At 39.4% G+C, this 21,683-nt stretch overlaps 2 protein-coding genes across 2 annotated transcripts in view; both read left to right on the forward strand.

Moving 5' to 3' along the window:
• Positions 1-21,683, forward strand: part of NPR3 (natriuretic peptide receptor 3) — a 466,739-nt gene that overhangs the window by 292,813 nt on the left and 152,243 nt on the right. The gene's annotated exons all lie outside the window — the stretch shown is intronic.
• Positions 1-21,683, forward strand: part of ADAMTS12 (ADAM metallopeptidase with thrombospondin type 1 motif 12) — a 166,011-nt gene that overhangs the window by 82,921 nt on the left and 61,407 nt on the right. The window contains exons 4-8 of the mRNA XM_065740124.1: positions 10,954-11,150; positions 14,088-14,171; positions 15,836-15,960; positions 18,015-18,164; positions 19,654-19,797. Of these exons, the coding sequence (XP_065596196.1) occupies positions 10,954-11,150; positions 14,088-14,171; positions 15,836-15,960; positions 18,015-18,164; positions 19,654-19,797 (700 nt within the window). The remainder of the gene's footprint in view (positions 1-10,953; positions 11,151-14,087; positions 14,172-15,835; positions 15,961-18,014; positions 18,165-19,653; positions 19,798-21,683) is intronic.

Here is a 21,683-nt window from a genome sequence, read left to right on the forward strand (position 1 = left end):
ACAGGGAGGAGCAGGTGCTTGAGCTAGCACATGGGAGCTGCAGCAAAGCTGGAATCCTGCAGAATTCTTGAGTGGGAGTTGTTTTGGGAATGGAACTAGTGAAGTTAGGCAAGAGGAATAGAAGAATCCAAAAAGATCAGTCCAAGCAGGAGGACAGAGGTGACAGGGAATAGCCTGAACTCAGCATCCAGACTTCACAGACAATTGCAAATTAAACTTCTGAGATTCAGTTAACTTGGAAGTTTCTTTCTGAGGCTGAAAATACGAGTCAGAGCAAGGTCACAGCCACAGGGAGGCTGCATCCTGTTTTGGGACCACCCAACAGCTTGGGTAAACACAGGAGTAATGGCAACTTGCAGCTGCTCCTTTGCCTCTCACTTCCATCCCCAGCAGCAGCAGCAACAGCAGCTGGTCCCAGCTGCTCTGTGCTAGACTTTTTCACCAAGAGATGCACGAGGCTGCTTTTTTTTTTGCTGTATTTGGTGATGGAAAATGATGATGAGCCAGAGTGGAGTCTCTCTGGCATACAGGCCAGCTTTTGGAGACCCAGGGGAAGCTTTCAGATACCTCCAGCATTTCTGATTCATGTGTGCAGGGGAGCATAAACAGACAAAATGCTGTTGGGCATATTTAATCTGTGGTGATGGTGACAGAGAGGATTTTTTAATGAGTGTCTATGTAGAGGAAGTCCTTATGTGGTTACTGCAGGTTTGAAAAAAAAAAATACATGCATCTTGGATATATGGACAAGCAGTTGGTTCTCCCTAGAGAGGAGCTAGGAAATCTTGAGTTGTTTGCAGAGAGCTGAGCAAGGCGTAGGAGGACAGATCTCTTGATTTCCCTCATGGGGAATCCTCTGCAGCTGTTTTTCCCTGGTCAACTCCCAGGAAACTGTTGTCTTGGCTGGAGGGAAGACCAGTGTGGAAAGAAGCATATGTTATGGATTGGAGGAGAGCATTTTGCTAATTTGCCTCTCTTCTTTGCTCATAGTTGAGTTCTGGGGAACAGAACAAAATGTTTCATTTTAGGATTTTTGAGAGATAGCCATACTGTGTAGGATTCAGTCTCCATAAAAGCAGAGTTGCACAACACTTCTGAAATTGAATGTTTGCACAGGGAAGTATACTAATTTACTTAAAATTTCTGAGTCAACTGTGGTTATGTTCAGTAAGAGAATATTAATAAAGAACTTTTTAATGTGCATGTGGATTGTGTTTAGGTTTAGTTTGTACTATGAATTTAAATATCTGTGTGTGGACAAGCTGCCTAGAGAAATTACTCTCCTCAGGCCATGTGGGGCTGCATCCAGTCTGCCTCTGGGTGCATGAGCCTGTTGGGGTCTAGGAGGTGAAAATACATATTCAGCTGCCTACTGCATCTCTCTGCTGTCTGGCTGCAATTCTCACAGCTTCAAGACCACTGTGTTGTGCTATCCTACCACATACTGGGAGAAAACCTGCCACCTGAGTCACTCTTACTGCCCTGGTCCTTGGAGCATAACCTGAGTAGTCCTTCCCCATCTTTTGTTTTCTCCAGCATTGTTTTACTTTTTATGCCCCTGTCCTTGCGTTGTTGTGCTCTGTCCACCATTCTTATGCTCTCACCAGTTTTTGAAGTGGGGCTTCAGGGGAGCTTGCATTGAGCAGTTGTGGAGATCATGTAGGTAACTTCAGAGAACAAATGGGCACTCCAAAGACCCAAGCTGCCAATTTCCTACTGTTTTCTACCTGTCCTTATTTCCAAGAAGCTTTATAAAGTACTTGTCCTTCCAGAGTTTCAATCTTTTATTTCACTGCTCGACGCTGCTGTCCATGATCATGCTCTCCTGCAGCATGCAGGCTTAGGGAATACTGAAATAATAAGATTTTTGTGCCTTCCTGGCAGAAGGGAGTTGGTGACCCTCTGATCACCAAGATCTAAGCAGTTGTTGGTTTTTTTTTCTTCTCCAAAACAAATGTGAATGGAATTTATTGAATGGTAATAGAAATCTTGGGAGTCTTAATCAAGTGCTTCTGGATATTGCTCCATTAACCTCACTGGAAAACAGGTCAGCCCTGGCAATGCACAGATTTCTTCAAGATATTACTTCTAGTTACTTGCTTTTGTTTCATGCAAATGAATTTTCATACCAATACATACAAAGATGAAAAAAGATATTAGTAAAGCCTAGAAAAATGATATCAATAAAGCCTATATATTTGCCTTACAATAGTTCTCCCAATTTTCTTTAACTGAGGTTAGCAAATCTTAATTTTTTAGTGAAAGACATTACAATATAGACACAAAACATTGGGAATTCTTAATCTACACATTTGTTTTACAGTGAGATATATTCTTTTTAGAAGGTACTTATTTTTTCAACAAATGAAAATAGAAGCATAGTACTACAAGATAAATTGTTTCAAGGTACCATTTTACTAAGTGCTAGATTAAATTCACAGAAGTCATCTTGTTCTTCTAATCCATGGCATTGATGTTACCAGCAAGATAAGAGATGAAATGGGCATGGAAAGTTCAAACCATATGGACTGATGCACTCCTTGAGCAGCACCTTATATAACTTTTGTCGTCTGTTGTTGATTTGGATTTAATCCCTGGGAGAAGAAATGAGAACATTCAGACAGAAGGAACATCTTTCTTGCAAAGTGCTGCTGTAAACATAGCTATTTCCCATGACATTGTTCACTCTATGTTTCCTGATGCCAATGATCCAGAACGTTTCTCATTCCATCCTTCCAGTATAAGTAGTAATGAGTGGCAGAGAACCTTACCAGCTGTTTCTGATGATGTTCATACATCAACACAGCTTTTAGCTTAATTCTGCTTGATATGATTCCATATATTCTTGATAGCAGGAGTGCTGCATTTAAAACTTGAAAAGATGCAGATTTTCTTTCTCTGTGCTTTTTTTTTACTTTTAATTTTTGTCTGAGTATTGAATGTTGTCATGTCAACATGATTAAATGACTGTAATGGCTTCTTGTGTGAACACTGTTCTTTTAACACTCAGAAAGCATTAATATGATTTAGTTTTGTTTCAGAAACGTTGCTGAGAAGAGTTGGTTTGCTTACCTGTTCTGTTTTAAATTCATGTCCTTTGTTCCTTGTTTTAGAACAGTCTTTCTATATAAAATGTGAATCTTTGTTCTCACATTGTCAGCCTCCTGACTTAGTTTTATTAGGTTCATTTGCAAACAAAATTGTACTTCTAAGAAGAGAGTATAGATACAGAATAGCTAGGGTACTTGGTGCCACTGAACTTTTCAAGATAGCTGAATTACTTACTTCAACAAAGAGAATTAGAGTGGGGGAGGTAGTTCATTTACTGTATTGAATAAACTTTTGCTTTTTATTTTTGTAGATTAGAAGTCAAATTCCTGTAGTAAATCAGTCACTAGAGTGGCAATATCGTGTTGCTCAAGATGACATGTACTTCTAGCAACAAGTGTACTTCATTTGAGCAGAGCAAGCTATGCATTTGTTGACAAAGCATACCAGTTCAGCAGTGTTGTAAGTAACCATAGGAAAGAAGTTTATAGGAATATCTCTTCTTCCCAGCCTGGAAGATAGGAGATGCACATCTGATTGTGGAACTTCGTCTGAATCCTGAACAATTCACATCCAGCTCCCAGATGGATTAGGATGGTCAGGAGTCTGGCAGACTGCTAGGAAGCCTGAATTGCTGTGCATTCAGCAAAGCTCACCAGGTCTTTCAGCATGGTTCTCCCATCCCCTGAGCCTCTTATTACCTGCCTGCAACCAGCCCTGCACTTTCCAGGCATGTGTCCTTTGGCTTTGCTGGAATTTTAATGCAGCACAGAAAGGTTGGATATCGCTCGTGTGAAAAGCTGGTGCTGACATAAAAACCAAGTCCTTTATTAGATCTAGCACAAACATGATGTGATAATGATAACTTTTCAGAAAACCATACTGATTTCCTTTGTCTTAATGTAATTTGGATTCATACTAGCTGAGTAACTCCTCAGTCTTTCCTTTATTTAGTCTGTGGTTGAACTTATGTGTTCTTTTATTATATGCTAGATTAATGTTATTAGTGATGATTGTGTATGTTTATTCATCTCTCCGTGTATGGAAACTGTTGTTAATAGTTTAATGACCTCTTGAAGAACTCATTCCAAAACTGGTCTTTCTGTTACTACTTAAACTAAAGCCACATCTTAGAATACAGACATAAAGTGAAGGCTGTAAGAAAAATCTCAGTTTACAAAGTTCTGAAGAATGTGTGATTTAACACTGTTAACATTATTAATATTGTCCATACCTTGTGTCTGGAGTTGTATTGTTTTGACTGCAAATGCTATGGAGTGGTGAAAATAAATGAGCACTTTTACGAAGAGGAAGATGAGGATGGGAAGTAAAGACATGAGTCTGTGCTACTGTACTTTGACTGCCTTTAGTCATCTGCATTCTCCTCTCTGGGGAGTTTACAGGCATTTTAACTTTTCTACTACACATCTATGCATCTAAGCCCCCAGCATATCTCCAGAAGTGTTGGAAGGTGGCTGTATGCAGTCAGCCCACTGAGGTTCCTGTCTGCACTCTGTGCTGCACTCTACTTTGTGCACCATCTGCAGGAAAAACAGATAGAAAGAAACTCTTTAATGCAGAAATCTCACATAATGCCTGTAAAGGAAGAGAGTCTTATCAATACTTTAAGAGAGTTTGGAGGGGAAAGAAAACAAGAATTAACAAAAAAACATCCACACACCCTAATCAAACAAATTTTGAGTGGATGAATTATTCAAAGTGAAGAACGTATACATTTTTGATAGTGAAGCTATATCTGCAAACTAACAGAAAGTTGACAAAATAACAACGTAGGTATCACTTAATGAAAAGTGAAATTGATTTGCTAAAAGAACACAAATTTGTTTCCTTAACAGAAGCCATGCAGGTTTTGCTTGTCCTGGAGAATTTTTTTATAATACTGGTTTTCATGTTTAATTCAAACTTACAGTAAACTTAAAATCTTTCTTTGTAGCTGAGAGATTTATGTACGATGTTCAGTTAGCCAGGTAGCATTTGTATGGGTAGTTTCAGAAGTCTTTTTTTTTTTTTTCATTAAAATATTCAGATTTTGATTAAAAAAAAAAAAGCGAAACACAGCGAAGAACAGACCAAATCAAAACCAAACAATCCTTTTGTGAAAACTGATCAAGTACTTTGAATGAGAAGATTGTGGTCTTCTACATTTTTTAGCCTGTGGACATCACATATGGCTGATCTCATGTATTTGACCCATCTGACTAAATAAGGTGAACATGGTTGTCCAACTTGTTGGCCTGCCTGGGCCACCCTGAGCAAACAGGAATTGCTTTTGGCATATATAAAATATATAATAAATGTAATGCATGTAAGTAAAAAAAAACTTTTTTTCATTTTTTTTTAAATCAAAACATTAGAAACAGCTAGCAACAAAAACATAAAACTGGTGGGATGTTTGACCTTGTTTTTGTGAAGCTAATGCATCAGGCTGGTTCTATGGCAGCAGTTGCCATAGAAGTTACCATAGCAGTTGCCATAGCAGTTGCGAGCTCTCAAGTTGTTCATCAGAGATTTTAGATGAAATACTACTCTTCCTGTGCTTCTTCCTTGACAAAAGTTGTTCACCAATATATGTACTGCTAAAATGGGGTCACATGAATAAGGACTGACTGTGAAGCACAGGATATTATTCTCTGGTAAGATATGGCTTGTGGAAGTCTGGTAAAGAGACATGATCAAACTTTTCTGTGAGCTGAAGGTCTGATTGCATCTCTATACACTCCATTCAGGAACTGACACACCTTCCTTGTAAATTAAGCACAGTGCCATATTATTTGCCTGCACTGCACTGCACTGCACCCTTCCTGTGTTCTGAGGCCAGGTCAGGACACACACTGGGGTAGAGCTGCTGAGTTGGGCTGCATGCAGACCACAGGCTGTGGGTTGGACATGCCTGAGGTGATTAAAAACCGCTTATGCAAAATTATTTCCCACAACGGACAGAAACTTGTGAATGTTGCTGCTCAAATTTCACGCAGTTTGTTAACTGTATTTCTTACTAGCTATCTCTTTCCTGACTCTGAGACTGACTTTTCCAGCCTTGGTGATTTTATTATTCTATTATGTGATTGTCAGCAGTTCTGAAATCACATGCAACACATTGCTAATGTAACATGAAAGCAAAGTGATGTCCTCAGAATGAAAAGCTTAAAAAGGTAATTATCTTCTCTGGAGATGTAGAAGCAGAATGAGAACTATGTATTATAGCCACCTTTACATCACTGTTTCTCCAAGAGATTCTCCCTCTGTGCCTCAACTCACTAACAGAGCTGCCAGAGGACTTAGCACAGATGAAGATGCAGTTCTTCAGTGACTACATGGGTCTGTGTAGGATCCCTGCACAGGAAGGGGGTGTCACTCAGGAAAGAGTTTTGTCTGTGGCACTTACTTGCTACTTGTCATTAATTTTCCCACCTCTCATCCCTTTTCCAAAATTTTCCTGCAGTTCATACCCTCTTGCTTAACCAGGTCTGCAAACCTTTTCTTGTAGGTTGTTCACTCTTATGGTGTGAATGGCTTTAAACATTTTCACTTCCAGATCTAAATGCCTCCTGATGATAAACAGAAGTCACTGATAGATGGGAGTACAAAGCCTGACCACTGATGTGATGTTTCATATGGCCATAAGCAAATCACTTAACCTGCAGTCTAAACAAAATCTTTTGTTCAGATAGCTGTGGGGAAGGCTTTTCTCATCACAAAACCCTTGAATATGTAGCTATTGACAAAAATAAGTCTTCTGAAAACCACACCAATATGAGATACACCAATGAATATATTTCATAAATAGTGCCAATAGAGATGAGTATTACAGTAACTGAATAACACTTGAGCAAGACAGCTCAAGGAGTGATGCTGCAGTCTAGGTTAGTGGAGATAGGGTAGGGATTATAGCAGTAATGATCTGTTTTCCTTCTCTTAAACACAAATAAAAGACCCTATTTCTTTCTTCTACTTTATTCACAGATTAAATATATATTCTTCCTTGCAGAAATGAAAATGTTTTTCCATTAAGCTTATTTTTCAAGATTATGGTACTGTGTGTATGGCTTTCATTGAGTTCCTTGACTTGGTAGGAAGGGAATTTTCTCTAATAAGTAACTTCTTCACTAGCTAATGTATTTATAGGACAGAGTCCACTTGTGTGGCTACACAGGATGACAATGACAGAATTATTTGGGTTGTTAATCACAAAGGAAAATATGGTGGGATGTGGTGACTGGTAACTCATTTAAGTTTATTAAAATACCTGGTAGTTTTTTTATTCTTTTTGTCTTTCCAAGAAGGTAAAGATCTTCATTCTTCACAAAATTAGTACTTCAGCATAATTTAAAATGCATGTTTAGAATATAGAATACATTACATCCTGTGTAGTATATTACTTCAGCTTCATACTGTGTGCTTTAGAAAGCAGTCCAAGAAAATACTAAAGAAGCATATGCACCTATGCATTGTAGCTCTGTTCCAACTCTTTCATAATCTGCTGTAGTTTGATTTTTAATATGGCATGTTCCAATTTTATAAATATTAAATCTTAAGTACTAGCATTTTCTTCTCTATGCAACTTTCAGACAGATGTCTAGAGTCCATTTCTAAAATCTTGTGCATATTCTTTTGTACTATAACCCAAGTTATCAATCAGTTTTTAAACTGAAAGATACATTATGTCACTCTGGTCTTCAGGAAGGTCAAGAAGGAGGACCTGAAGAAGTACAGGCCAGTCAGTCTGTTTCACCTCTGTCCCTGGAGAGGTGATGGAACAGCCTGTTCTGGGTGCCTTCTCCAAGCAATTGGAAGAATTTTACTAGGAGTAGTCAGCATGCATTTCACCAAGGGGAAATCATGCTTGGCCAAAGTTATAGCCTTCTATGATGACATCACTGGCTGGGTAGATTTGAACAGAGCAGTGGATGTTGTCTACCTTGACTTCAGTAAGGCTTTTGATACTGTCCATGACATCCTGATAACAAAACTGAGAAACTGTGGGATAGATGAGTAGACAGTGAGGTGGTTGAGAGCTGGCTGGCTGGCAGAGCTCAGAGGGTGGTCATCAGCAGCACAGACTCCAGTTGAAGACCTGTGACAAGTGATGTTACCAAGGGGTCAGTGCTGGGTCTGGTCCTGTTCAACATTTTCATTGACGGGGAGATAGTGTCCACCCTCAGCAAGTTTGCTGACAACACAGACTGGGAAGAGTGACATGCCAGAAGGTTGTGCTGCCATTCAGAGAAAGCTGGGCAGTAAGAAACCAAAGTGTAACAAAAGTGTAGAGTCTTGCATCTGGGAAGAAATAATGGCATGCATCAGTACAAGTTGGGGGTTGACCTGCTGGAGAGTAGCTCTGCAGAGGACCTTGGTGTCCTGGTGGATGACAGGTTGACCATGAGCCAGCAGTGTGCCCTTGTGGCCAAGAAAGCCAATGACATCCTGGGGTGCATTTAAAGGGAGTGTGGCCAGCCGATCAAGGAAGGTGATCTTCCCCTCTGCCCTGGTAAGACCTCATCTGGAACACAGCATCCAGTTCTGTAACCACGTCTCCCTGGTACGAAAAAGGCAGGGATCTCCCAGAAAGAGTCCAGTGGAAGTCCACAGAGATGATAAAGTACCTGAAGCATTTCCCCTGTGTGGTAAGGCTGGGTGACCTGGGTCTGTTCAGCCTTGAGAAAAGAGGACTTAGAGGCAATCTTACTAATGCTCATGGTCTGTGGGGACAGGACAAGGGGAAATGGCCATAAATTGGAGCATAGGCAGTTCTGCGCCAATATGCAGAAGAACTGTTTCACAGTGAGGGTGATGGAACACTGAAACAGACTGCCCAGGGAGGTTATGGACTTCTCATAAAGAGGAAAGTCAGAATAACCTGGGCCTGTTTCAGGCTGGGGAAATGAAGACTGAGAGGGAATCTGATAAATGTTTATAAACATCAAAAAGGAAGTAGCAAGATTGTAGCAAGAGTGCAAGAGAATGGTGATCAGTAGCTCAGTGTCTGAACAGAGATCACTGATGAGTGGTGTCTCTCAACAGTCCATACTGGGACTGATGCTGTTCAACATCTTCATCAATGACATGAACGGTGGGATCAAGTGCACCCACAGCAGTTTGAGGATTACACCAAGCTGTGTGGTGCAGTTGACATTCCCAAGGGATGGCATACCATTCAGAGAGACCTAGGCAGGCTGAGCAGTGCGCCCAGGTGAACTTCCTGAGGGTCAACAGGTCTGAGTGCAAGGTATTGCAACCCCCAGTGCCAGTAGGAGCCGGGGATGTAGGGACAGAGCACGGCCCTGCTGGAAAGGACCTGGGGGTACTGTACTGGTGGATGGCAGCTGGGCGTGAGCCAGCAGTGTGCCCTCGCGGCCCAGCCAGCCAGCCGGATCCTGGGCTGCATCCAAAGCAGCGCGGCCAGCAGGGAGAGGGAGGGGATCCTGCCCCTCTGCTCCGCGCTGTGAGACCTCACCTGGAGCACCGCGTCCAGAGCTGGAGTGCTCAGCACAGGAGAGACGTGGGCCTGTGGGAGCGCGTCCAGAGGAGGGCCACAGAAATGATGCGAGGGATGGAACAGCTCCCTACGAGGACAGGCTGAGAGAGCTGGGGCTGTGCAGCATGGAGGAGAGAAGGCTCCGGGACACCTGAGAGCGGCCTGTCTGTATCTAAACAAAAGCTGTAAGAGAGACAGAATCTTCAGCAGGGTCTGTTGTGATGGGACAAGGGGAAATGGTTTCAAACTCAACAAGAGGAGATATAGGTTGGATAAAAGAAAAAAGCCAATTATAGTAAGAGTAACGAAGCAGTGGAAAAGGTTGCTGAGAAATGTAGTGGAAGCCCCATTCCTGGAGACATTCAAGTCAGACTGAACCAGGTTCTGAACAACCTGATCTGTCTGTGGGTGTCCCTGTCCATTGCACGGCAGTTAGGTGACATAACCTTTAAAAATCCATTCCAAATCAAAAGATTCTGTGATTCTATAATTGGTTGCTGAAATGAATACACAAACTTGAGACCTGGTTGGTGAGCCATCCATGCCTGAATAGAAGTATGGTCTAGGCAGCTGTCTCGTAATGCTTGGTAGCACTGTGAGGTGGAGTTGATGCCGGATAGCTAACCCCTGCCATGCAGTGCAATGTCCTAATGTCCTCAGTATTATTTTTTAACATTTAACAAGCTGTATTATTCCCTCCCCTCCCCTTCCATTCCTATTCTGTTCTGCTCCTACTCTGTTCTGTTCTGTTTTGTCCAAGATATTCACCTTACTGAACACAGGGCAAGTTTGCTGGCAGCTCTGCATAGCAAAAAGTTCTTCCTGAAATGATCTGGATGCACAGAGGATCAGTGGAAGCACAAAGAATTTCGCCTGCCATCTGCCTCACCAGCTTTTAAGTGACATCTACTAGTTAAGCACTCTCACCCCTCCAGATTTCTGGGGTGATATTTTCCACGCACGAGAAACAATTTGCCATCCTGTCAAGCATAGGAGCTGCATGGGGAGAAAGCATATCCCTTATCTTGAAGTATTAACTGATGTTACTAGAAAGTCTAGAGCTAAAGCTTTAGACAGAGGAGGGATTCCCTGAAAAGGGCACAGCCAGTTCAGTTTTTCAAGCTTGGCTGCCTTGCATTAATGCATGCTGCTTTGAATAAGAGCAGCTGGATTTGTAAGGTAGAGCACTGTTTAATCTACTGTGTGGTAATTTTCAGAACCTCACTGGAGTTAGCCCTCAGCAAACTGATGTCACTTTGAAGTTTCTGAGTCAGAGGTCCATTGCAATCTATGACATCCTGTGACTCTGCAATGCTGCTTTAGTATCTGCAAGTATTACAACCATACACTTCAGAACTAAATAAATTGTGAAAATATTTTGAAGTCAGCGTTACTTCTTACCTTTCCAGATACCCTTAGCTTCTTCAAACAAGAAGATCATCGTAGGGAGAAATGGGAACAAAATCATGTAGCTGTCAGAAGGGTTTCTCGTCGATCTGTCAGCAAGGAGCGATGGGTGGAGACGCTTGTGGTTGCAGACAGTAAGATGGTTGAATATCATGGAAGTGACCACGTGGAATCATACATCCTCACCATAATGAATATGGTAGGTAAAATATTTCCTCTTTAAAACAATTTTTAGATGAATACAGCAAATTATAAACTTGTTACATTACTAACTAATCACACAGAAACAAGCCTGTAACATTTTTTGCTGAATGAAATAGAATACTGTTCAGATATATGTGTTAAAACTTTTTTGTGAAGCACTTGTTTCTTTTTATTTTGAATATATGGCATTTGTCTCTGGATTTTAAGTGAGGGAAGATTCTGTAATTCTCAGTTTTGAGAACTGTACCACACAGTTTCAAATTCTAGCATTAATTTTCATTCAATAAAACGAAATTCCATGTCTCCCCTGGAGACCTGTTTATTGCTGAAATTGGGTTGGTGGCTGCATCAGAAGAGAGAAATTCTGTGGATACAGATTCATTCCCATGTCTTTGAGTGAGAAGAGCACTAGAAGTTGTAGTAACTTTGAGGTTTTTCTAACATTATGAAGATAGCATAGTTTAAAGAGGGATGCTTGTACTGAAGTTCAGCCTGCACAGGTAGGGCGTAGATTTTATTCCTAACAGAAATGATTCAGCTATGTACATATATGACACTGGGATTTCTTCAGATGATTTTTTTCCTTTCCATCACTTCTGTGGTGAATTTGTTCCTATAGGCACCTGAGCCTCAAACTGCCACTTGCTCACCACCTTGAGAGGGATCAGGGAGAGAATTAGAAGGGTAAAATAAAGATAACTCTTGGATCGAGACAAACACATTGTTGCTTCATACTGGCAGGCAGATATTTAGCCATTTCCATGAAGAGCAACTTTATCATGTGTTATGATTACTCAGGAAGGCAAACTTCATAACTCCAAATGCACATACATCCCCCCTTCTCCCTTTCTCAGCTTTTATTACTGACCCTCTCTGGTCATTTGGGGTCAGCTTTCCCAGATGTCCACCAACCCAGACTCTTCACATCCATAGCCTACTTCAGCAACAGCTAAATCATCAGTGTGTTTTCATCACTGTGCTGGTCTCAAGCCCAAACCAGCACTCACATGTGCAATTATGAGTAAAATTAACTCTATCCCAGCTAAAATGAGTGCAATTGTTTTGCCAGATAAGTACCCTGCGTCTAAAATTAAGTCCTGGTTAAAAAATAACAATAATAATAACTTTTAATTTATTTTACTGTTTTCAAAGTTTCCAAATATAACTGACCTAGCTACAGGAGCATCATTTCATATAACTGCCTGCAGATTATTTTATGAATATGTAAAATCAGTCACAGTGTAATTATAGACATGGCAATTGATCTGTCTTTTATGTTTATATTGTGTGATCCTGTGCCCTGGGTGGTGCAGCTAACTAATGAGGTAATGAGCCCAAGTAATCAGACACAAAGCTGGTCTGAGCACGTGCGGTTTTGTGTACACGGGAAAACATCTGTGGTGTAAAACCCTGTCACGATTAGATTCAGGAACAAACAAGTGTTAACATTTTCTGTGCAGTCTGTACCTGAAATGTTAGTTAGCCAAAATTGTTCTATTTGCAGTCAAATATCTTGTAAAAGACTCATATACTAATCAGGCCCTTATATTCAAAAAGCACATTTTCCACTTTTTCTCAGTAATTTCTACTTTAATCGTCTTCTACAAAACAATTTTGACCTAAGTGCAGTCTATTTTATCTATTCATATTTCTTGTGAAATATGGCATAGCTCACTTATTCTAGTGCTGCTCCAAAAGTAATGCTTCCTATTTTATTATTTTGGCCCTCAGCATCAGAAGCAGATGCTGATGTTAAGACAGTAGAGGCTGAACCTTACCACCAATATCCCATCCCATTTTGTTGCTGTGTGACAGATGGCAGCAGAGATGCAGTCTAACAAAATGGCATCTGACATGGAAGCATATATGAAACGAAGTTTTAACCAACTTCCTCCTTGTGGAAAAAAATGACACTCATTTAACTTCTTTGATGTTTTCTGAATGTTTATGGAAACAAAACTGTGGAACACAGTGAGGTGATGGGTGGCGTGTTTCAGTAGTGGTGACAGTGATGTGAAAGATAAAGCGTGCTCTGGAAAGCCATGCAGATTGTTATGGGCATGGCAGGTTCTTTCTGGATCACCTCAAATCAAAGAACATGGCTAGTTTTGATGACCATGTCTAAAAATAGTGTTCTGTAGCTGAGAATTTCCTGTATCAAATAGTGTTATTGTGTTCCTTTTATCTGTTGCAATATCCATGGAAACAAGTAGGAGGCATTACTTTTGGAACGACTTACTGACAGACAGATTCTCATTACCTTTCTTTCTGCGTAATTCAACACTGTGTTAAAGTTTAGCACATTTTATTTTGGCCAAAATTCAAGAGTTCAGTTATGAATATTTTGCTTTTATTTTAATGTAGATTATTTCACACTTTTGTTCTTAGCATGCCATTCTGTGCTGAGAAAATGTAAGTATCTATAATGTAACTAATCTGCCCAGTACTGACCTATTTTTGCTTTTTTGTGGCAGAGAGTGATCCTATCAAATCAAAACATGAGGTTTTGATAAGCTGTTCTTTTGAACAAGGAGAGGACCTCTCCATCATTATTATGACTGTGCATGTTGTGTTTTCTCTTGCCAGTGTTTTTCATCACCTTTGAAGTGATTGAGCAGACAGTAAAGGGTGCCGGCCCAGAGTTGGTGTATTCAACTAGAAGACAAATGGACATTGTTCTTTATCTTATTAATTTTGCTAAATCCTGTAGCTCCACTCATTTGGCAGAGCTGCCCTTTGTAGTAGTTCTAACATCAGTTGCATTTCAGTAAAATTTCAGTGAGGCATGTTACAAATCTAAAAAGTGAAACAGAACAGCACCCCACACACTGTGGTGGACGGTGTGCTTGAAGTCAGTGTCATATTTTCTCTCTGAAATTCTGTTCTGCTGTAGAGGAATCAGTTAATCTCATACCTCCTGGCTCTGGTGCAGGTCACAGGGTTGTTTCACGATCCAAGCATTGGCAATGCAATTCACATTGTGCTGGTCCGGCTCATCCTTTTTGAGGAGGAGGAGGTAAGGTTTTTGTTTTCTTCAAAATATTGTTTATGAAACTTGTGAGTTGAGCCATAATTACAGAGAAAAGCTTTTGTTTGTTTAAGATCATTTGCTCATTTTACTCTTCTGTTAATCTGGTGACTGTGGTGTGACTGGTTGTAGAATAATGCTGCCCTCAATAAGAGAGTATTTAGCTAATGACCTCAGGTATTTATGCATAAAATACTCAAGGAAAACATAATTAAAGTAGGTAAATTAGGAATGGAGAACACAGGATGTGTCATCATTTAGTATCTAATTACCTGGCATTACTGGAAGTGTCTAATAAAATGTAATGATAGAGTATTTGCAAGTCTCTTGAAGAAGTAGATCTATTCTTATGGAAGCTGCAATATGCATTTTTCTTACTATATCCCTTTCAAAACTCAAAAAATGAAGATTAAGTAGATACTAGTTGGCATGAACTAGCTTCATGTTCATATTCTAATCACATTCTAATGTCTGTCATAAATAACCTTTTTTCTGTGTGCTTAAATACATACCGAATGTGGTACCTTTATGATTATTTTTTGAAAACCATGAATGACATAGCCTTCTCTGGCTGCAGGAACACATTAAGGGGATTTTCACAATGGCTCATGGTTTATGAACAGCTAAATTATCTCAGTGCTATTGAAACTGGTGGACTTATGGAGTAAGGCTATGCCTTGTGAAATAAGGACTAAGGATAGAGTCTGTCCTAATAGCACTCGGGGTAAGAATATGCAGCCAAAAAGTTTAATTCATGTTTTAAACAGAGCAGTTTAAAACTGTAGTCCGTGGTGACATGCAATTAAATGTACATGATAAATTTCTGTGTCTGTTTTGTAAATAGAGCATGGATTCCTGTTCAGTTGAGCATGACAGCGCTGGAAGCAAACATGGTGGATAACTTTAACAATTTGATTTAAGATTTGTTTTTAAATATTCACCCTTTTACTCCAAAATTAGTATCTGTTAACAATGATATTTAGGTATTGTTAAAAAGTTTACATAAATAAACTGATGAAAGATACAGTGGATTCCCAGTGGCAGAAAGGAGAGAATGGGCTTTTGAATTAATTTATTTTTCACACTTTCTGTTTCAGAAGTTTCAGTAGCTTGAATGTGCATTATATAATCACAAGAAGGAGAAGGAATATCTATAACTGTGTTGCCTTTCTGATATTTAAAAAAATTAAAATTTCATCTGAAAGAGATATAACCTTAAGAGTGTAACCATTTATTGAGCTTGAATTTGTTCACATAACATTGAATCACAAAAATAAAAGTCAAACAGTAGTTAATCATTACCTTCTTTAGTAAAAAGAAAAACTTGCTCTCAGGATAGTGTAAAATGTTTGTTTGAAAACTGCAGTTGTTGGATTTTGTGTAGCTTGCGTACAAAAAAAAAGGTACATTTCTTCTGCTTATTTTTTCATTATTTTTTTCATTACCTATGTCAGTTACAAAAATGTCAAGACTTTAGCTTGATATTCAAGATGATATATAAATTCATGTCATTGCTTCTGACAGTGGCTCTATCTTTAGACAAAAGCATAAGCAAGGACATTTCAGAGACTACTCAGCTTCACAACTACGTCACTGACATAAAATTGCAACGCAGTATTATCTTTCCAATATTTTCCTTCATTTCCCCATAGCAAGGCTTGAAGATAGTTCATCATGCTGATAAGACACTAGCCAGCTTCTGCAAATGGCAAAAGAGTGTCAATCCTAAGAGTGATGTCAACCCTACACACCATGATGTGGCTGTTCTTCTGACAAGGTATGACAACAGTTCAGCAGATGTGACCAAATAATGTTTAGTTATATTTCTTTTGGAGATGATTTTTTTAATGCTCATGTCATCATTTAGCTCATCCTGCATAGAGCTCATGAGAACATGCCTTTTCTAAAATGCCACAATGAATGCAAAAATAACAGTGTGAGCATTCCTGACACTCACACAGAGAATTTGAGTTATATTATAAAAATGTGGTTAAGACTAGAACTGTTGTACCTTTTAAAGATGTATTTTTCATTTGTTTTCAAAGTACACATAATAGTCTATGTACGTACGTGGGTGTTTTATTAGAGATGTATCTTAGTCAGGAAATTGAGAACTGTATGCCTCGAGAGATTAGCAATTTACAGAGCTCAGGTCATTTTCCCCACTTGATCCTGTTTCATTTAGTGCTCAATCACTTCTTTATTCTCCTTAGAAGGGATGTACCAAAATAACCTACTGAGTAGATGAGCAACTGTATGATGGCAAATAATCCTCAGATAATACACAGTTGCAGTTCAGAATGGAAGAATATGTGGTGAAGACTGCAGTTTAAAGTGTGTAATTTTTAAATTTTATCTCATTATTCAAGGAGAAACAATATATATGTGTGTGTGTGTGTGAGCAATGCAGAAAACTTAAAAGTTTGAGGTTATGCAGGGAGTTTTTGGCAGTGTACAAAGCAGAAATTCTGCTGGCCTGTCAGAATGCACACAGTTGAGAGGAAAGATTTGGATTCAGATCCAGAAAAAAAAGTCCAAAGTAGGTTTGTTAGACAAACAAACAAACAAACAAACAAAAAAACAACAACACCAAAACCCTCCGGTGTTATGGGAAGAAAATCAACTTATGATAAAATGAGAATGAGATAAAGAAATCTCAAAGTGTTGAGTGGTTCAGCTCTCCAGATAAATAGGTATTAGACAGTCTATTTGAATGAAGTGGAGGTGTTGTTGAGTAGACAGTGCTGGGTAGCCACTCTGGCAACACTTTAGTGTCTGCAAACGTGCTGTACCTGACAGAGCTGATATAAGGGATTAAATCACATTCTTCTTAATAAATCTGCCACTTAGCCTAAGACACACTATTGCAGTAGGATGTTCCCCAGTGAAAGCCTGAGATGACGTTGTAACCCATCAGTCTTCTCTGTCTGAACTGGGAGGAGGAAAACCAACCTTACCCTCACAGGACATCTGAGTCATTCCTGCCTTTATATGTTATGGACTTAGAAGCTTGTATTATGATTTGACCAGCTCAGAGGCAAAACATACATTTCTTCCTTTTATTTATTCTGGCAGACTGCACAGCATCCAGACAGACATTTTGATGGAAGGGCCCAGTTTCTGACTGTGCAGAGTTCCTTAATGCTCATGCTAACGTGGCTGCATGTGCCTACTTGCTAGGGAAAAAAGCCCATGTGAAGGGAGTGAGGTTGTTAGCTTAAAGAACTTACAGGGACTGTGGCTCCATTTTAGTATGCATTCTGTTCTGTAACAGTGCACTGGCTGCCTGTAGCTGTGTGTCTTGTGTTCTACGTGGTGGAATTAAATGGAGAGTTTTCTTCAAGATGTAAGAGAACAGGAGGCCTTGGGAAATACTGGTCAGAAAGCTAAGACAGACTGAAGAGGTTTAGAGAGGATCACTAGTGAGTAAATTATTGTCAAATTATTGTCCTGGCTAATAAATACTTGTGAAAAATTAGAGAAAAGGAAATCCAGCATGTAATTTGCCATCAGGCATTTACTAGAAAACTTCAAATGTACTATGATCAAAATGCAGTCAGAGATGGAGATTTTATAACTTTCGTATGTGAGTTGAAAATAAGCATGTATTTAAGCATTACAGCAGTGTCAATACTGACGACTAATTGTAGTGATAACATACAATAGTAGCAAAAGGAGTGCATGTTTGTAAAATATTATCACAACTTCTTGCTTAAAACACAGATGCATCAGCTCTGATTAGTTATGAGTTAGAAGCATACCAACCAATGTAAGGGACACTACAGTTGTTTTTAATTTCTTTTAATGACAAGTCATTTTCTGTGATTTTAGAAAGGACATTTGTGCTGGCATGAATCGTCCATGTGAAACCTTAGGTTTATCTCACCTGTCAGGCATGTGTCAGCCACACAGAAGCTGCAACATCAATGAAGATTCTGGTCTTCCATTGGCGTTCACTATTGCTCATGAGCTTGGACACAGGTATAATGGAAAGTGAAGGGGTCCCTGCTGAAATTGAATTATTATTTGCATATTAATACTTAAATTTTCAGACAGAAACAAAGCAAGGAGTGAGTTGATGTCTCTTTATTATTAAATCAAAACCATATTTATTTTTAATGAGCAAAATAATAAGAAACAAATTCTTAAGACTGACTTTTTTATAATTAAAGCTCTTCAGTGTATCCCTTTTAATATTTTATGGCAGTATTACATAAGGATGAAACAATTCAGTTGTAAAGAATCATCACTTAATGCTTTAACTTTTCTCTTTTATTCATTTTTTGAGCATGTACTGAATTACTGTGCAGTTACTTCAAATGATCTTCAAATCAATCACTTACATTAAAAAAAAGAACAAAAAAAAAACCTGTTGTATTGTGTATTCCAGTATTGCAGATCAGCTAGAAGAATTTTTGATAAAAATAGTCAAACTTAACAGAAATATCAGGTCTCCTGTCTCACTAAGGTTACTTTTTGACTACGAAAGGGTGTGGCGGAGTTCATAATTAATTTGAAACTATCACATCATTTGAAACTATTCACTCAAGACTCTCATTTGAGAAAAAATGTTAAAAATTTCTTATATGGACAGTAGAACTCTGTAAGATCAGATGAAAAAAAAGATAAAAAACTCACATTTTTAACGATTTCCAAAACTCCCTGCTACCCCTCTAAATGTTCTTAGCCTCCTGTGGCAGCCAACTCCTTTTTGTAGAAAAGGACTTGTCACTAGGGAGACACTTTCTTTTATAACTCAGGCCTGCCACTGGAGTTTTGACTGAAATTATGCTCTGCCTTTGGAACATTTGAGTCATGGTACAATTACATTTTCCAGAGATAAAATGTTAGTGGTTTGAACTCACCAGAAGGTCTTTGTCTGATCCACGGCTGAATCATGACCTGAGTTAGTTAGTTTTCAAGGCTGTGATGTAAGGGTTTATAAAACTTCAGATGTTAACAATTCAGGTGTCAAAATATTCATATACTACTATCTTTGTATATCATTACTTCAGACAAAACCTCCTTCACAATGAGATGATGTGGTGGTATCTATATTTACTGGGCTGAATCCTACTCAAAGGTTGTTTTTTTTTGCTTTTCTATTGTTCATGACTTTTACTAGCTCTCAAATAAAAAAAAATAATAAGGCAGAGAAGCTGTAGAGAGACCTGGGAAGACCTGGTATGGGAGACCTGTATGTCTGTAAGGCACAGCTGGAGAAAGTTAAATAGAAAGGAGTGAAGGCTGAAAGCTAATTCACTGAACATTCAATAATGTGGAAACCCAGTGTCTCTATCAAAAAAAAAGGAGTGTAGAGCAGCGTAACATAGTCTGATTGTAGTTAAAGAAGTACAAGTGAGGAAGCAACCAACCCTATTGTCTTTTTAAAAACAGCATGGAACCCACAGATGAGTGTTGTGGTACAGCCAATCAGCTGGAGTTACCAGATGTTGTTTTGTGTCTTCAGTTTTGGTATCCAGCATGACGGAAAAGAGAATGACTGTGAGCCTGTTGGAAAGCGCCCGTACATCATGTCCCGGCAGTTGCAGTATGATCCCACACCACTCACCTGGTCACAGTGCAGCAAGGAATACATCACACGATTCCTAGAGTGAGTGATCTGGTTGTGGCATTTCCCTAAAACTGTGTAGGAAATGTTCACGTGAAGTTTGAAGTAAATCCTGTATTATTATGTCACTAGATTTAGATTTTTGTGGTATACATGAATTAATTTCCATGGAGGAGTTTATAGCTGACTCGGTAATTTTGGAAAGCTCCATTGTATTTGTGTTTTCTGGGAGTGAACTCCACTCTTGTCATAACAGTTCAGGTTTGATTCATCCTGCAACTTCTTGCAGTTACGAGAAAGAAAGAAGCCTTTTGTCAAGGACTCTGAGGGAATGTGATGGATCTTGCCTCTGTCCACAGTGATATGTGTTCCTTTTCAATGATTTATTGAAGTTTAACGTGTTCTTTATATGAGCAGTGATGTGGTATAAATTTAACCAGTATATTCTCTGAAACTACTCTGCAAGCTATAATGACCTCATGATATGTCCACTTTAACATACCTTCTTTTGCCCAGCCTCAGGATCATCAGCACACGTAAGAATCATAGACATTCAAATCTCTCAGGGCCATGAATATTATTAATTTTTTTTTGTTTTAGTAATACCTAGTCTTCCTTTGCTGTAAGTTAGAGAATGAGAGGAAGAATCTTGCTACAGTAGAAGTTTTCTTCATATATTTTGCTGTATTTTAAGTTCAACATGATTCAGTATGTACAGCCACCATCAAATTCCTAAAGTAAGTCACTAAGTGATATTTACAGCTTGAAGACCGCTCTATTTCAGTGTGCAAGTTGGGAAACAGTTGCCATGGGAATCAGTGAGTCTGCTCTAATAGACAAAGTATTAATTCTTGGCTCAGGTCCATTAAAGCACAAGGAAGAAGACTTTTTTCAATTTGAACTAGTACTCAGTGTCAAGTTGGCTACTACAAATTAATTTTTCAGTGTAGGTTAATACTCTGTAAAAAAGTGTGATTTTTCTCCTAAAAGACTGAGGATTAGTCTTACATAGGAATATAGAATCATAGAATCATAGAAGCATTTGTATTGGAAGAGACCTTTAAAGCTCATGTAGTCCATCTCCCCTGCAATGAACAGGGACATCTACAGCTGGATCAGATACTTCAGAGCCTGGCCCATCCTGACCATGAATATACCAAGGACAGGGCAATCATCACATCCCTGGGCAACCTATTCCAGCACCTCACTACCATTATTGTAAAAACTCTTTTCCTTTTATCCATTCTAAATTTCCACTCTTAGTTTTAAACCATTTCCTCTTGTCCTATCACAACAGACCCTGATGAAAAGTCAGTCCCTTCTTTCTTGTAGCCCCCCTTCAGATAACTGAAAGGCCACTACCAGGTCACCTTAGAGCCTCCTCTTCAGTCTGAACAGCCTCAACTCTCTCAGCCTGTCCTCTCTGGGGAGGTGTTCCATTCAATGAATCATTTCTGTGGTCCTCCTCTGGACACACTCCAGCAGGTCATTGTCTCTCCTGTACTGAGCACTCCACCTTTGGACTCAGTACTCCAGGTGAGGTTTCACCAGTGTGGAGCAAAGGGGCAGGATCACCTCCCTTGTTCTGCTGACCACCCTGCTTCTGGGATTACTAGCTGTGCTCCCTGCACACAGTGGGGAAAGAACTGAGAGGTTTGTAGTGGGAATCTCAACCAGGAGGCTGAGAAGAGAGCTACTTCTCACCAGGTTTGCCTACAACACTTATCTGGAAGGTGCTGCTGACTGGAGGATTGAGAGGATTGGAGTATTGTCAGCAACAGCATGAACTTTAACATGGAGGTGGTTGATGCCTTGTGGTTGTCATTGTTCAGGAGGCATTTAGATAATGCCCTCAGTAAGGTGCTTTGACTTTTGGATAGCCCTGATGTAATCAGGTAGTTGAACTTGATGTTCTTTGCTGTTACATT

This window comes from Cyrtonyx montezumae, unplaced genomic scaffold, assembly GCF_038088225.1.
Source record: "Cyrtonyx montezumae isolate F1298 unplaced genomic scaffold, pur_monq_1.0 scaffold_25, whole genome shotgun sequence".
NCBI classification, from domain to species: domain Eukaryota; kingdom Metazoa; phylum Chordata; class Aves; order Galliformes; family Odontophoridae; genus Cyrtonyx; species Cyrtonyx montezumae.